The 14,953-nt window shown below is 52.0% G+C and overlaps 4 protein-coding genes across 4 annotated transcripts; 2 read left to right on the forward strand and 2 right to left on the reverse strand.

Annotated features, from left to right (window-relative positions):
- Nucleotides 1-2,107: 2,107 nt before the first annotated feature.
- Nucleotides 2,108-2,422, forward strand: LOC149914933 (feather keratin 1-like). The gene has a single exon (XM_090125080.1). It carries the CDS (start codon nucleotides 2,108-2,110, stop codon nucleotides 2,420-2,422), a length of 315 nt encoding a protein of 104 aa, XP_089981206.1.
- Nucleotides 2,423-6,140: 3,718 nt separating this feature from the next.
- On the reverse strand, nucleotides 6,141-6,455 carry LOC149914934 (feather keratin 1-like). The gene has a single exon (XM_090125221.1). The coding sequence runs from the start codon at nucleotides 6,453-6,455 to the stop codon at nucleotides 6,141-6,143; it is 315 nt and encodes a 104-aa protein (XP_089981347.1).
- Nucleotides 6,456-9,630: 3,175 nt separating this feature from the next.
- Nucleotides 9,631-9,945, forward strand: LOC149914935 (feather keratin 1-like). Its single transcript, XM_090125079.1, has one exon. It carries the CDS (start codon nucleotides 9,631-9,633, stop codon nucleotides 9,943-9,945), a length of 315 nt encoding a protein of 104 aa, XP_089981205.1.
- A 3,718-nt stretch (nucleotides 9,946-13,663) lies between these two features.
- LOC149914936 (feather keratin 1-like) lies at nucleotides 13,664-13,978 on the reverse strand. The gene has a single exon (XM_090125223.1). It carries the CDS (start codon nucleotides 13,976-13,978, stop codon nucleotides 13,664-13,666), a length of 315 nt encoding a protein of 104 aa, XP_089981349.1.
- Nucleotides 13,979-14,953: the final 975 nt, after the last annotated feature.

A 14,953-nucleotide genomic window follows, 5' to 3' on the forward strand; every position in this document is an offset into this window, starting at 1 on the left:
CTGCTATTACCTAAAAAGTGCCACGGAATAAGGTCTGTCCTTTTGAGTTGACGGCTGTGCTGGTTTTCTTTACAGTGCCTTGCTCCTCCTCCTCTCAGGGACAGGATTGCCTGGTGCGAGTGATGCTCAGGCCTGCAGACAGATGCACAGACGGGGAGGACCCACGCCAAAAGGGTCACCCGTGGCCAATGCAAAATTAGATTGTAAATGGCCTTGCACAGGGAGAGTCTCTTCAGAAAGCTTTCCATAGGAATAAAGATTTTCTCGAGCACTTTTGCACCACAACACATCTCCCTCTATGCCAGCAGGGCAGAGAAGTGTTTTGTTCATGCCGCAAGGACGCATTGCTTCTTTGATTGAGTCCAGGAGAAAATTGTGAACATACGCCCTTCTTCATCACTTCCATTCCACGACCATCCCCAGCCACCTGACACTTCTGGGACCCCGCAGCCCTTCTTCATTTGTGGCGAGCTTGCTTGCCTCTTCAACTGAGATGGTTTTTTTTTTCTCCGTGCTCAGGAGCACTCATTCAGCCCATTCTTCCACAGCTTCACTAGGACCATCTCGTGGAGGACAATGTCAAAAGCCTTTCTGAACTCCAGCAAGAAAGCATACAGTCCTCTTCCCACATCCTTCAGGCTTCTTGTTTCTTTGTGATGAATCACCTCCAGCAATCCATGACTTCTCCACTGTGAATCCACGCTGCGTGTGACGATGCAGATATTTTCATCCTTCATGAGCACGGAAATGGTTTCCAAGCTCCATGTTTTTTCCAGGGTGCACTGTTCCGCCTCCTACCAAGAGACTGACCTGAAGACCCTGGTCCCCTAGCTCCCTGCTTCCACCCTCCTGGTCTTCTTAAACAGGAGTAACACGCTCTTTCCCCCAGTTTTGGGCCACTTCTCCCAGTCCAGTCAACAACCTATGCTGATCAAGTGGGGACAGCTCCCTCAGCACTCATGGACTCATCTCATCATGGGACAAATAAGCCTAACGTGTTACACACATCCAGTTTCCTCGAGGTTTCCCTGACCCAAAGCTGCATCTCGATTGTTCCAGCTTTTCAGCATGGCCTCTGAGCCATGGAATTCCCAAAAGCCACACTTGCTGGATAAGAAAGAAACAAAGAAGACAATCAGGACCTCAGCATTTTTGCTGTCCCCAGTGAACAGGTCACCCATTTCCATGAGGAGAACACCCACCTTATTTTCCTTTCACCATTGAGATCTGTGTAGGAACCCTTTTTGTTGCCCTTCACGTCCCTTGACAGACTGAATTCTATCAGGCCTATGGCTTTCCTCGCTTGGTTCCTGACTGCACACACACACACACTATGGCTGCATTCCTCTCACGTTACTCAACCGTGCTTTCTTCCCCAAGAGGCTTCGTATTGCTGTGTTTGTGTTTGGCCAACAGCATTTTCCTCATCCACTTCTGTTCATTTTGGTGTTGTTGTCCTGGCGTAATCCCTAGGTCTCTCACACCAACACTTGAAAGAGGTCAGCCTGGAAGAATTGGCATTTCACAAATGAGGAATTGAAATGAGGGGAAACAAAACCACAACCTGCACCACTGGCAAGCATAATTTGCATCTGAGGTGAGTCTCCTGGAAAATTACTGCTCGCATGCAGTGACTGTAGGCCTGGGGCGGTGCACGAGCTGTATAAAAGAAGGCCCATCTCCTCTCTCTCTCATCCGCTCCTCTTGCCTCCATCACCCCAGGAACAAGGTGAGTCTGAAGCCCTTCCATCGCTCCGTCCTCTTCCGGGATTTCTCTGCACTTGCAAGCGCCTTCATCCTCTGTTGGGCCTTGGGAAGGCAACCAGTGCAGGGAGACAGAAAAGGGCAGCCGGTGCGGTGTCAACAGATGCTAGGTCTTGCCAGAGGTGTCTCCTGAGCTATGGGCCAGGCAGCACCCTGAACGTGCCTGGTCACTCTTGGCGGGGCCAAATGTAAGGAGAAGGCCACAGGTTTCCTTGCACAGACTCCGTATCTCCAGTCAGCACTGAGCCTTGGAACACTTGTGCTGGGAAGGCAGGCTGCTTCTTACTCTCCCCTTCTTTTGCTCCTCCCTTTCTGCCAACAGGTGACCCTCCAGACACAAGCCATGTCCTGCTACAACCAGTGCCTGCCACGCCTGCCCTGCCAGCCGTGCGGCCCCACCCCTCTGGGCAGCAGCTGCAACGAGCCCTGCGTCAGGCAGTGCCAGGACTCCAACGTCGTCATCCAGCCCTCTCCCGTGGTGGTGACCCTGCCCGGACCCATCCTCAGCTCCTTCCCGCAGAGCACCGCCGTGGGATCCTCCACCTCCGCTGCCGTTGGCAGCATCCTCAGCTCTGAGGGTGTGCCCATCTCCTCTGGAGGCTTTGGCCTCTCCGGCTTCGGCGGCCGCTTCAGTGGCAGGCGGTACTTCCCCTGCTAAATCTGCTGGTGATGGTCCCGGAGGATTACCTCTTGGGGCCCAGAATTTGATAGCGGCCCTGAGAGAGAGCACTCAGCTCTTCCTTTCATAGGGACCCAGCAACGCCTCTTGCAAAAAGGCGGGGCAAGCACGAACTCTCAGAATGCGCTGCCCCTGTCTGCCTTTCCCCTCTTCCACTGCCTCCTTTTCCCCCTGACTTCTTATTTGTCACCTCTGCTCCTCTGGTCTGTCAACCCCAGAAGACCAGCCGAGGGAGGAGCTGATGGCACTTCTCCCTCTGTGGAAGAATGGGAGATGGACACCTGGGGGGATATCCACCATGGCCATTAGTGCAGACTCTGCTCCTGGTGCTTCCTGCTTGATGTCCTCCCCTGGACGCAACTTTCTTTCCCCCTTTTGACTCAATAAAGCTGTGGCGCATCTCAGCCTGTGCCTCTGCATCACTCACTCTACTCTGCAAACACTCCATGTGCCTGCAGGATGTCTGCTACTCTGAAGACTTCGGCAAACGTGTGTGACAGGTGGGGACCCATCACCTTTTCCCCATCAGGCCCAGCCTGAAAAAGCGTGCTGTTGGCTTTGACAGTCACCAGAGTGGCAGAAGGTTCCTTCCTGCTAAATCTGCTGGCAATGGCCCTGTAGAAAGACCTCCAAAGTCCATGAAGATTGTCGCAGTCCCTGAGAGAGAGCACTGGGGCCAGCTTGGTCGTTCAGAAAATACGACCCACTTCTGCCATTCCCCTCTCTTGCTCTCTCTCTTTTCCATCCTCAGTCCTCACTGCTCAGCATGTCTCCCCTGAACTGCGTGGCCCACCGAGTCAGCGTAGGGAGGACCCACTGGCCCTATGCTGACTGTGGATAAGGCAGAAGGACAGCTGGAGGCGTGGCGGCCATGCTCACGCAGCGCAGACTCTCAGGTCCTTCTGCAGCAGGGCCTCCCCTTGCAATCACCTTGCTTCCAAATAGTCACTCACCAAAGATCTCCTGCATCCCAACCAGCACCTCTGTCTTATTCCTTCCCTTGCAAAAGCGCTCCAATGAAGGGTGGGAAGAGAGATGTTTCTCAGCAGCGATCCTGGGAGGTGCTTCTGAAAGGTTTTCTGAACAAATGGTAAGAAATCTCAGCGGTCTCCATTCTCACCACTGCTTTTCAGCAAGTTTCTCAGAGCCATGAACAGCGGGATTGGCTGTACCCTCATGAGTCAAATTAGGGCTGCAGAAAAGTATCCAGTGTAGTTCAGTGAGTGCTATCCACTTTGCTGTTCGCACTACTTCTTTTTTATCAATAGGCTCGGCAATGTGAAGCAAGAAGGAAGGAAGGTGGGGGCAAAGCCCTACTACCAATAGCACCACAGAGCTCACTCCACTCGCCCCATGTCTTTCTTGCAACAGAGTCCAGTTTGGGGCTGCATGGTAGTGCAGAAAGAGAAAGCAAGCATTCTCTACTTCCCATCAACTAGTGATATTCTATCATGCTGCGGGATGCAGGGAGTCCATAGGCATAGGAGTGGCTTGAAAAGACAGAAGTTTTCATAACGAGACACTCCCTTCCTCCTTCCCCTTCTCCACCTCCATTGTTGGTGTGCCGTCACGTGGTATGGAGTACCCCTTGGGTGAGAAACACTCTCAGTCAAAGGGCCTCAGTGAAGCAGCATATTTTCTTCACAGTTGCAGCGGTAGACACGCCCTCTCTTGAGACAAAAGAGAAACTGCACGCCTTCTCAGCAAAATACACCCCGCTATTTATCTTCCTCAAAATGCGTGCTACCATGTCTCCTAGTTCCTCACTGTTTGAGTATCCCAGGCTCGCAATCTTCCCCGCGCAGTCACTAAGGAATATTTCAGTATTAGATCCGCTCCCAATCTGTTGCTTTTAAGTATATTTTGTATTTCTCCATAGAGGTAGGAGGGCAGTAATTCTCAAGGTTATTGCGTTCATTTTACAGGTTGAGTTTGTATAACCTCTGTTCTGCCCTGTGCTAAGGATTAAAATTATCCTTGTCGTTCGGCCCTCTCCTATGTCTACCGTGCAGATTTGCCTTATCTTGGGTTAGTCAGAACACTCCAGTTTCTGCTTTTAAGCATGGTATTTGACGTATCTTCTGCTAGTCTCTGCCTCAACAAATTTTTGGAAAAGCATCCTGTGCTGCATTTCATAAGAAGGTTTAGGAAAGGCCAAACTTTGCTCTGAGAAGCTTCTAGTGCAAAACCACAGTCCAACTCTCAGCCCGGAGTCTCTTGAGGTCAGCTGCCCCCTTGATGCCTCCTCCCCACAGCTTGCCTTCCCCCAGCGTACAGGCTTTTGTTGGAGAGAGGTTGCTGTGCTTGCACTGCTCTGCAAGAGACAAAACAATGGTATGATATCAGTCACAGAAGGACGGAGCACAGCGGTTGGAAGGGACCACTGGAGGTCATCTAGTCCAAGTCCCTTGCTAGAGAAGGTTCCCTACGCTAGGTTGCAGAGGAAAGAATGCTAAGGGACTTTTGAGTATCTCCAGGAAAGGAGACTTCACCACCTCTCTGGGCAGCCTGATCCAATGCTCCGTCAGTCAGTGCTGTACTACTTTCTCCTGGGCTTTCTTCCAGAGGCTCCAGGTGAGGCTATTCTCCCCAGTTGTGCTAGAAAGCCCACTTGGACGAGCTGGTGCTGCACGGACAGGCCCAAGTACAACTGCTCAAATGCTTCTTCCTCATGTTTAATCTGTTCAAAGGCTTGATGATGCTCAGGACCCCACTCAAAGAAGGCCCTCTTTGCACTCCCTCCATATAGAGGGCACTCAAGCTGACTATGGCCTGGAAGGTGCATTTTCCAGGACCCCACAGCAAATACCATGGGAAGGCTTGCCTTTCTTTCCTAAAAGCTGCTGGGGACATAGTTGCTACCTTCTTGCTCTCACCCGTAGCAATGTGGACATTGCACCCTGAAGCTTTACTCTGAGGAAACGGTCCTCTTCTTTGGAACCACTGACTCCACCTCGCTTTACGTCAAAACTGACCATTAGAAGAATTTGCCCTGTTTTCTTACCTTTCTCAAAAACTTCCTCTGCTGTGTTACCCCAGACAAACATGTCTCTGAAAAGTTGTTCAAAAGTGCTGGTCCAAGTCAAGACCCTTGAGATCGCTACATAAGCCAAAATGTTTAGAAACCGGAAGGTAAAGTGATTCCACCCCAGGCATGCATAATAGAAGCCTGTAGTACCAATTGTCCAAAGGAGAAGGAAGGACCCTTTCCCAGAACCAACACTTTGAAACATCTCTCCCCTAGCCTCCACTGGGCAGCCTTTGCAAGGGAAAGGATAACACAGAGGTGCACATTCAAATGCTTTAAATCTTTAATGAGAGAAAATTTGGAAACAAGGTCCATGCAAGGGCAGGCCCTGCTGCCAGAAGCACCAGGGGCAGAGGACAGTCTGAACGGCATGGCCATGGCAGCTATTGCCTCCAGCTGCGCATCTGCCCTTTGAGTGGATGGCACAGGGCCAGTCGGACATTCCGAGGCTGATTCAATGGCACTCACAGTCCAGGAAAGTTGACAGTGAGCAGGAAGGACACAGAGGAAAAAAAAAAAAAAAGGAAAAAAATAAAAAGGTAGAAGGGGGGAAAAGAAGTCACGGAGCATGTTTTCCGAGAGATGAGATTCGCCCCGGTGCTCTCTCTCAGGTCTTCTTCAAACTTCATGGACTATGGAGGTCTTTCTCCAGGGCCATGGCCAGCAGATTTAGCAGGGGAAGCACCGCCTGCCACAGGAGCCGCTGCCAAAGCCGGAGAAGCCAAAGCCTCCAGAGGAGATGGGCACACCCTCAGAGCTGAGGATGCTGCCAACGGCAGCGGAGGTGGAGGATCCCACGGCGGTGCTCTGCGGGAAGGAGCTGAGGATGGGTCCGGGCAGGGTCACCACCACGGGAGAGGGCTGGATGACGACGTTGGAGTCCTGGCACTGCCTGACGCAGGGCTCGTTGCAGCTGCTGCCCAGAGGGGTGGGGCCACAGGGCCGACACTGCAGGCGTGGCACGCACTGGTCGTAGCAGGACATGTCTTGTGTCTTGGAGGGGCGCCTGTTGGGACAGAGGGTCGGGAGGAGCTCAGAAGTGAGTGAGAAGCTGCCTGCCATCCCAGCAGGAGGGAGTCAAGGCACAGTGTTGACTAGGGATATGGTGGATGTGTCAGGAAGCCCAGTGGCTTCTCCTTCCCTTTGAACCCAGTGTTCTGGCCAAGAGCAAACAGGCACAGCTAGGTCCTTGACTAGCTCATAGCTAAGGAGACTCCTCAGGTAATGCCCAGCATCATGCCACACTGGCTGCCCCCTTCCCTCCCTCAGGCCAACCTGCTTCCCCAAGATCCAACCTAGGATAAAGGCACGTATACGCGCAAACTAATCCCTGAGAAGCAGATGATGGTCAAAGGGATTCAGACTCACCTTGTTCCCAGGGAGATGAAGGCGAGAGCTATGGATGACTGAGAGAGAGGAGACGGGCCTTCTTTTATACAGCTCGTGCACTGCCCCAGGCCCACAGTCACACTAACTATTCAAGAGACTCTCCTCAAATGCAAATTATCCTTTCCAATGGCACAGGTTGTGGTTTTGGTTTCCATCAACCCTGTCATTCCATTTTCTTGTTTCTGACCTTCCCAATTGGTCCACGGAGGCACCTTTCAAGTTCCAGGATGAAAGGCACAAGGAGTTTCCTTGCAGAAACGCGTCAGCGCGGGTAGAAGACGTATTCTGTGCTTCAGGCATGGCATGTGTGTCTTGGGAAATGTCAGGACCTTATTTGTAACCGCCTTTGGAGCCAGGCAGGCATATCCTCATGTCAGTGCGGCCCACTTCTGAATACCTTGAACCTGCTTTGCCCGGGGACTCATTTTGTCTTTCTCCCTCAAGGTCTGTCTCTCAGACTACTCCACGAGCACCTGTTTGTTCCCTAAGAAGCCAGGTGGGATGTTCTGCTGCTTGCACACGTCTTCACCCACAGCTTAACTGTTCTGCAAAGACATTTCTGTGTTTATTTGGCACTGTGCACTCTCATCACAGTCTGCAGGCACAGAAACGATATCACACCATCAGTTGTTCTTTTGAAGGAGAGTATTGCCTTCCAGAGCCCTGCTATTACCTAAAAAGTGCCACGGAATAAGGTCTGTCCTTTTGAGTTGACGGCTGTGCTGGTTTTCTTTACAGTGCCTTGCTCCTCCTCCTCTCAGGGACAGGATTGCCTGGTGCGAGTGATGCTCAGGCCTGCAGACAGATGCACAGACGGGGAGGACCCACGCCAAAAGGGTCACCCGTGGCCAATGCAAAATTAGATTGTAAATGGCCTTGCACAGGGAGAGTCTCTTCAGAAAGCTTTCCATAGGAATAAAGATTTTCTCGAGCACTTTTGCACCACAACACATCTCCCTCTATGCCAGCAGGGCAGAGAAGTGTTTTGTTCATGCCGCAAGGACGCATTGCTTCTTTGATTGAGTCCAGGAGAAAATTGTGAACATACGCCCTTCTTCATCACTTCCATTCCACGACCATCCCCAGCCACCTGACACTTCTGGGACCCCGCAGCCCTTCTTCATTTGTGGCGAGCTTGCTTGCCTCTTCAACTGAGATGGTTTTTTTTTTCTCCGTGCTCAGGAGCACTCATTCAGCCCATTCTTCCACAGCTTCACTAGGACCATCTCGTGGAGGACAATGTCAAAAGCCTTTCTGAACTCCAGCAAGAAAGCATACAGTCCTCTTCCCACATCCTTCAGGCTTCTTGTTTCTTTGTGATGAATCACCTCCAGCAATCCATGACTTCTCCACTGTGAATCCACGCTGCGTGTGACGATGCAGATATTTTCATCCTTCATGAGCACGGAAATGGTTTCCAAGCTCCATGTTTTTTCCAGGGTGCACTGTTCCGCCTCCTACCAAGAGACTGACCTGAAGACCCTGGTCCCCTAGCTCCCTGCTTCCACCCTCCTGGTCTTCTTAAACAGGAGTAACACGCTCTTTCCCCCAGTTTTGGGCCACTTCTCCCAGTCCAGTCAACAACCTATGCTGATCAAGTGGGGACAGCTCCCTCAGCACTCATGGACTCATCTCATCATGGGACAAATAAGCCTAACGTGTTACACACATCCAGTTTCCTCGAGGTTTCCCTGACCCAAAGCTGCATCTCGATTGTTCCAGCTTTTCAGCATGGCCTCTGAGCCATGGAATTCCCAAAAGCCACACTTGCTGGATAAGAAAGAAACAAAGAAGACAATCAGGACCTCAGCATTTTTGCTGTCCCCAGTGAACAGGTCACCCATTTCCATGAGGAGAACACCCACCTTATTTTCCTTTCACCATTGAGATCTGTGTAGGAACCCTTTTTGTTGCCCTTCACGTCCCTTGACAGACTGAATTCTATCAGGCCTATGGCTTTCCTCGCTTGGTTCCTGACTGCACACACACACACACTATGGCTGCATTCCTCTCACGTTACTCAACCGTGCTTTCTTCCCCAAGAGGCTTCGTATTGCTGTGTTTGTGTTTGGCCAACAGCATTTTCCTCATCCACTTCTGTTCATTTTGGTGTTGTTGTCCTGGCGTAATCCCTAGGTCTCTCACACCAACACTTGAAAGAGGTCAGCCTGGAAGAATTGGCATTTCACAAATGAGGAATTGAAATGAGGGGAAACAAAACCACAACCTGCACCACTGGCAAGCATAATTTGCATCTGAGGTGAGTCTCCTGGAAAATTACTGCTCGCATGCAGTGACTGTAGGCCTGGGGCGGTGCACGAGCTGTATAAAAGAAGGCCCATCTCCTCTCTCTCTCATCCGCTCCTCTTGCCTCCATCACCCCAGGAACAAGGTGAGTCTGAAGCCCTTCCATCGCTCCGTCCTCTTCCGGGATTTCTCTGCACTTGCAAGCGCCTTCATCCTCTGTTGGGCCTTGGGAAGGCAACCAGTGCAGGGAGACAGAAAAGGGCAGCCGGTGCGGTGTCAACAGATGCTAGGTCTTGCCAGAGGTGTCTCCTGAGCTATGGGCCAGGCAGCACCCTGAACGTGCCTGGTCACTCTTGGCGGGGCCAAATGTAAGGAGAAGGCCACAGGTTTCCTTGCACAGACTCCGTATCTCCAGTCAGCACTGAGCCTTGGAACACTTGTGCTGGGAAGGCAGGCTGCTTCTTACTCTCCCCTTCTTTTGCTCCTCCCTTTCTGCCAACAGGTGACCCTCCAGACACAAGCCATGTCCTGCTACAACCAGTGCCTGCCACGCCTGCCCTGCCAGCCGTGCGGCCCCACCCCTCTGGGCAGCAGCTGCAACGAGCCCTGCGTCAGGCAGTGCCAGGACTCCAACGTCGTCATCCAGCCCTCTCCCGTGGTGGTGACCCTGCCCGGACCCATCCTCAGCTCCTTCCCGCAGAGCACCGCCGTGGGATCCTCCACATCCGCTGCCGTTGGCAGCATCCTCAGCTCTGAGGGTGTGCCCATCTCCTCTGGAGGCTTTGGCCTCTCCGGCTTCGGCGGCCGCTTCAGTGGCAGGCGGTACTTCCCCTGCTAAATCTGCTGGTGATGGTCCCGGAGGATTACCTCTTGGGGCCCAGAATTTGATAGCGGCCCTGAGAGAGAGCACTCAGCTCTTCCTTTCATAGGGACCCAGCAACGCCTCTTGCAAAAAGGCGGGGCAAGCACCAACTCTCAGAATGCGCTGCCCCTGTCTGCCTTTCCCCTCTTCCACTGCCTCCTTTTCCCCCTGACTTCTTATTTGTCACCTCTGCTCCTCTGGTCTGTCAACCCCAGAAGACCAGCCGAGGGAGGAGCTGATGGCACTTCTCCCTCTGTGGAAGAATGGGAGATGGACACCTGGGGGGATATCCACCATGGCCATTAGTGCAGACTCTGCTCCTGGTGCTTCCTGCTTGATGTCCTCCCCTGGACGCAACTTTCTTTCCCCCTTTTGACTCAATAAAGCTGTGGCGCATCTCAGCCTGTGCCTCTGCATCACTCACTCTACTCTGCAAACACTCCATGTGCCTGCAGGATGTCTGCTACTCTGAAGACTTTGGCAAACGTGTGTGACAGGTGGGGACCCATCACCTTTTCCCCATCAGGCCCAGCCTGAAAAAGCGTGCTGTTGGCTTTGACAGTCACCAGAGTGGCAGAAGGTTCCTTCCTGCTAAATCTGCTGGCAATGGCCCTGTAGAAAGACCTCCAAAGTCCATGAAGATTGTCGCAGTCCCTGAGAGAGAGCACTGGGGCCAGCTTGGTCGTTCAGAAAATACGACCCACTTCTGCCATTCCCCTCTCTTGCTCTCTCTCTTTTCCATCCTCAGTCCTCACTGCTCAGCATGTCTCCCCTGAACTGCGTGGCCCACCGAGTCAGCGTAGGGAGGACCCACTGGCCCTATGCTGACTGTGGATAAGGCAGAAGGACAGCTGGAGGCGTGGCGGCCATGCTCACGCAGCGCAGACTCTCAGGTCCTTCTGCAGCAGGGCCTCCCCTTGCAATCACCTTGCTTCCAAATAGTCACTCACCAAAGATCTCCTGCATCCCAACCAGCACCTCTGTCTTATTCCTTCCCTTGCAAAAGCGCTCCAATGAAGGGTGGGAAGAGAGATGTTTCTCAGCAGCGATCCTGGGAGGTGCTTCTGAAAGGTTTTCTGAACAAATGGTAAGAAATCTCAGCGGTCTCCATTCTCACCACTGCTTTTCAGCAAGTTTCTCAGAGCCATGAACAGCGGGATTGGCTGTACCCTCATGAGTCAAATTAGGGCTGCAGAAAAGTATCCAGTGTAGTTCAGTGAGTGCTATCCACTTTGCTGTTCGCACTACTTCTTTTTTATCAATAGGCTCGGCAATGTGAAGCAAGAAGGAAGGAAGGTGGGGGCAAAGCCCTACTACCAATAGCACCACAGAGCTCACTCCACTCGCCCCATGTCTTTCTTGCAACAGAGTCCAGTTTGGGGCTGCATGGTAGTGTAGAAAGAGAAAGCAAGCATTCTCTACTTCCCATCAACTAGTGATATTCTATCATGCTGCGGGATGCAGGGAGTCCATAGGCATAGGAGTGGCTTGAAAAGACAGAAGTTTTCATAACGAGACACTCCCTTCCTCCTTCCCCTTCTCCACCTCCATTGTTGGTGTGCCGTCACGTGGTATGGGGTACCCCTTGGGTGAGAAACACTCTCAGTCAAAGGGCCTCAGTGAAGCAGCATATTTTCTTCACAGTTGCAGCGGTAGACACGCCCTCTCTTGAGACAAAAGAGAAACTGCACGCCTTCTCAGCAAAATACACCCCGCTATTTATCTTCCTCAAAATGCGTGCTACCATGTCTCCTAGTTCCTCACTGTTTGAGTATCCCAGGCTCGCAATCTTCCCCGCGCAGTCACTAAGGAATATTTCAGTATTAGATCCGCTCCCAATCTGTTGCTTTTAAGTATATTTTGTATTTCTCCATAGAGGTAGGAGGGCAGTAATTCTCAAGGTTATTGCGTTCATTTTACAGGTTGAGTTTGTATAACCTCTGTTCTGCCCTGTGCTAAGGATTAAAATTATCCTTGTCGTTCGGCCCTCTCCTATGTCTACCGTGCAGATTTGCCTTATCTTGGGTTAGTCAGAACACTCCAGTTTCTGCTTTTAAGCATGGTATTTGACGTATCTTCTGCTAGTCTCTGCCTCAACAAATTTTTGGAAAAGCATCCTGTGCTGCATTTCATAAGAAGGTTTAGGAAAGGCCAAACTTTGCTCTGAGAAGCTTCTAGTGCAAAACCACAGTCCAACTCTCAGCCCGGAGTCTCTTGAGGTCAGCTGCCCCCTTGATGCCTCCTCCCCACAGCTTGCCTTCCCCCAGCGTACAGGCTTTTGTTGGAGAGAGGTTGCTGTGCTTGCACTGCTCTGCAAGAGACAAAACAATGGTATGATATCAGTCACAGAAGGACGGAGCACAGCGGTTGGAAGGGACCACTGGAGGTCATCTAGTCCAAGTCCCTTGCTAGAGAAGGTTCCCTACGCTAGGTTGCAGAGGAAAGAATGCTAAGGGACTTTTGAGTATCTCCAGGAAAGGAGACTTCACCACCTCTCTGGGCAGCCTGATCCAATGCTCCGTCAGTCAGTGCTGTACTAGTTTCTCCTGGGCTTTCTTCCAGAGGCTCCAGGTGAGGCTATTCTCCCCAGTTGTGCTAGAAAGCCCACTTGGACGAGCTGGTGCTGCACGGACAGGCCCAAGTACAACTGCTCAAATGCTTCTTCCTCATGTTTAATCTGTTCAAAGGCTTGATGATGCTCAGGACCCCACTCAAAGAAGGCCCTCTTTGCACTCCCTCCATATAGAGGGCACTCAAGCTGACTATGGCCTGGAAGGTGCATTTTCCAGGACCCCACAGCAAATACCATGGGAAGGCTTGCCTTTCTTTCCTAAAAGCTGCTGGGGACATAGTTGCTACCTTCTTGCTCTCACCCGTAGCAATGTGGACATTGCACCCTGAAGCTTTACTCTGAGGAAACGGTCCTCTTCTTTGGAACCACTGACTCCACCTCGCTTTACGTCAAAACTGACCATTAGAAGAATTTGCCCTGTTTTCTTACCTTTCTCAAAAACTTCCTCTGCTGTGTTACCCCAGACAAACATGTCTCTGAAAAGTTGTTCAAAAGTGCTGGTCCAAGTCAAGACCCTTGAGATCGCTACATAAGCCAAAATGTTTAGAAACCGGAAGGTAAAGTGATTCCACCCCAGGCATGCATAATAGAAGCCTGTAGTACCAATTGTCCAAAGGAGAAGGAAGGACCCTTTCCCAGAACCAACACTTTGAAACATCTCTCCCCTAGCCTCCACTGGGCAGCCTTTGCAAGGGAAAGGATAACACAGAGGTGCACATTCAAATGCTTTAAATCTTTAATGAGAGAAAATTTGGAAACAAGGTCCATGCAAGGGCAGGCCCTGCTGCCAGAAGCACCAGGGGCAGAGGACAGTCTGAACGGCATGGCCATGGCAGCTATTGCCTCCAGCTGCGCATCTGCCCTTTGAGTGGATGGCACAGGGCCAGTCGGACATTCCGAGGCTGATTCAATGGCACTCACAGTCCAGGAAAGTTGACAGTGAGCAGGAAGGACACAGAGGAAAAAAAAAAAAAAAGGAAAAAAATAAAAAGGTAGAAGGGGGGAAAAGAAGTCACGGAGCATGTTTTCCGAGAGATGAGATTCGCCCCGGTGCTCTCTCTCAGGTCTTCTTCAAACTTCATGGACTATGGAGGTCTTTCTCCAGGGCCATGGCCAGCAGATTTAGCAGGGGAAGCACCGCCTGCCACAGGAGCCGCTGCCAAAGCCGGAGAAGCCAAAGCCTCCAGAGGAGATGGGCACACCCTCAGAGCTGAGGATGCTGCCAACGGCAGCGGAGGTGGAGGATCCCACGGCGGTGCTCTGCGGGAAGGAGCTGAGGATGGGTCCGGGCAGGGTCACCACCACGGGAGAGGGCTGGATGACGACGTTGGAGTCCTGGCACTGCCTGACGCAGGGCTCGTTGCAGCTGCTGCCCAGAGGGGTGGGGCCACAGGGCCGACACTGCAGGCGTGGCACGCACTGGTCGTAGCAGGACATGTCTTGTGTCTTGGAGGGGCGCCTGTTGGGACAGAGGGTCGGGAGGAGCTCAGAAGTGAGTGAGAAGCTGCCTGCCATCCCAGCAGGAGGGAGTCAAGGCACAGTGTTGACTAGGGATATGGTGGATGTGTCAGGAAGCCCAGTGGCTTCTCCTTCCCTTTGAACCCAGTGTTCTGGCCAAGAGCAAACAGGCACAGCTAGGTCCTTGACTAGCTCATAGCTAAGGAGACTCCTCAGGTAATGCCCAGCATCATGCCACACTGGCTGCCCCCTTCCCTCCCTCAGGCCAACCTGCTTCCCCAAGATCCAACCTAGGATAAAGGCACGTATACGCGCAAACTAATCCCTGAGAAGCAGATGATGGTCAAAGGGATTCAGACTCACCTTGTTCCCAGGGAGATGAAGGCGAGAGCTATGGATGACTGAGAGAGAGGAGACGGGCCTTCTTTTATACAGCTCGTGCACTGCCCCAGGCCCACAGTCACACTAACTATTCAAGAGACTCTCCTCAAATGCAAATTATCCTTTCCAATGGCACAGGTTGTGGTTTTGGTTTCCATCAACCCTGTCATTCCATTTTCTTGTTTCTGACCTTCCCAATTGGTCCACGGAGGCACCTTTCAAGTTCCAGGATGAAAGGCACAAGGAGTTTCCTTGCAGAAACGCGTCAGCGCGGGTAGAAGACGTATTCTGTGCTTCAGGCATGGCATGTGTGTCTTGGGAAATGTCAGGACCTTATTTGTAACCGCCTTTGGAGCCAGGCAGGCATATCCTCATGTCAGTGCGGCCCACTTCTGAATACCTTGAACCTGCTTTGCCCGGGGACTCATTTTGTCTTTCTCCCTCAAGGTCTGTCTCTCAGACTACTCCACGAGCACCTGTTTGTTCCCTAAGAAGCCAGGTGGGATGTTCTGCTGCTTGCACACGTCTTCACCCACAGCTTAACTGTTCTGCAAAGACATTTCTGTGTTTATT

Source organism: Phasianus colchicus, chromosome 26 (genome assembly GCF_987193195.1).
Source record: "Phasianus colchicus chromosome 26, bPhaCol1.hap1.1, whole genome shotgun sequence".
In the NCBI taxonomy this organism is placed as follows: Eukaryota; Metazoa; Chordata; class Aves; order Galliformes; family Phasianidae; genus Phasianus; species Phasianus colchicus.

What these genes read in the sequence shown, in the direction of transcription:
- LOC149914933 (XM_090125080.1), top strand. Translation starts at nt 2,108, where the DNA reads ATGTCCTGCTACAACCAGTGCCTGCCACGCCTGCCCTGCCAGCCGTGC.
- LOC149914934 (XM_090125221.1), bottom strand. Translation starts at nt 6,455, where the DNA reads ATGTCCTGCTACGACCAGTGCGTGCCACGCCTGCAGTGTCGGCCCTGT.
- LOC149914935 (XM_090125079.1), top strand. Translation starts at nt 9,631, where the DNA reads ATGTCCTGCTACAACCAGTGCCTGCCACGCCTGCCCTGCCAGCCGTGC.
- LOC149914936 (XM_090125223.1), bottom strand. Translation starts at nt 13,978, where the DNA reads ATGTCCTGCTACGACCAGTGCGTGCCACGCCTGCAGTGTCGGCCCTGT.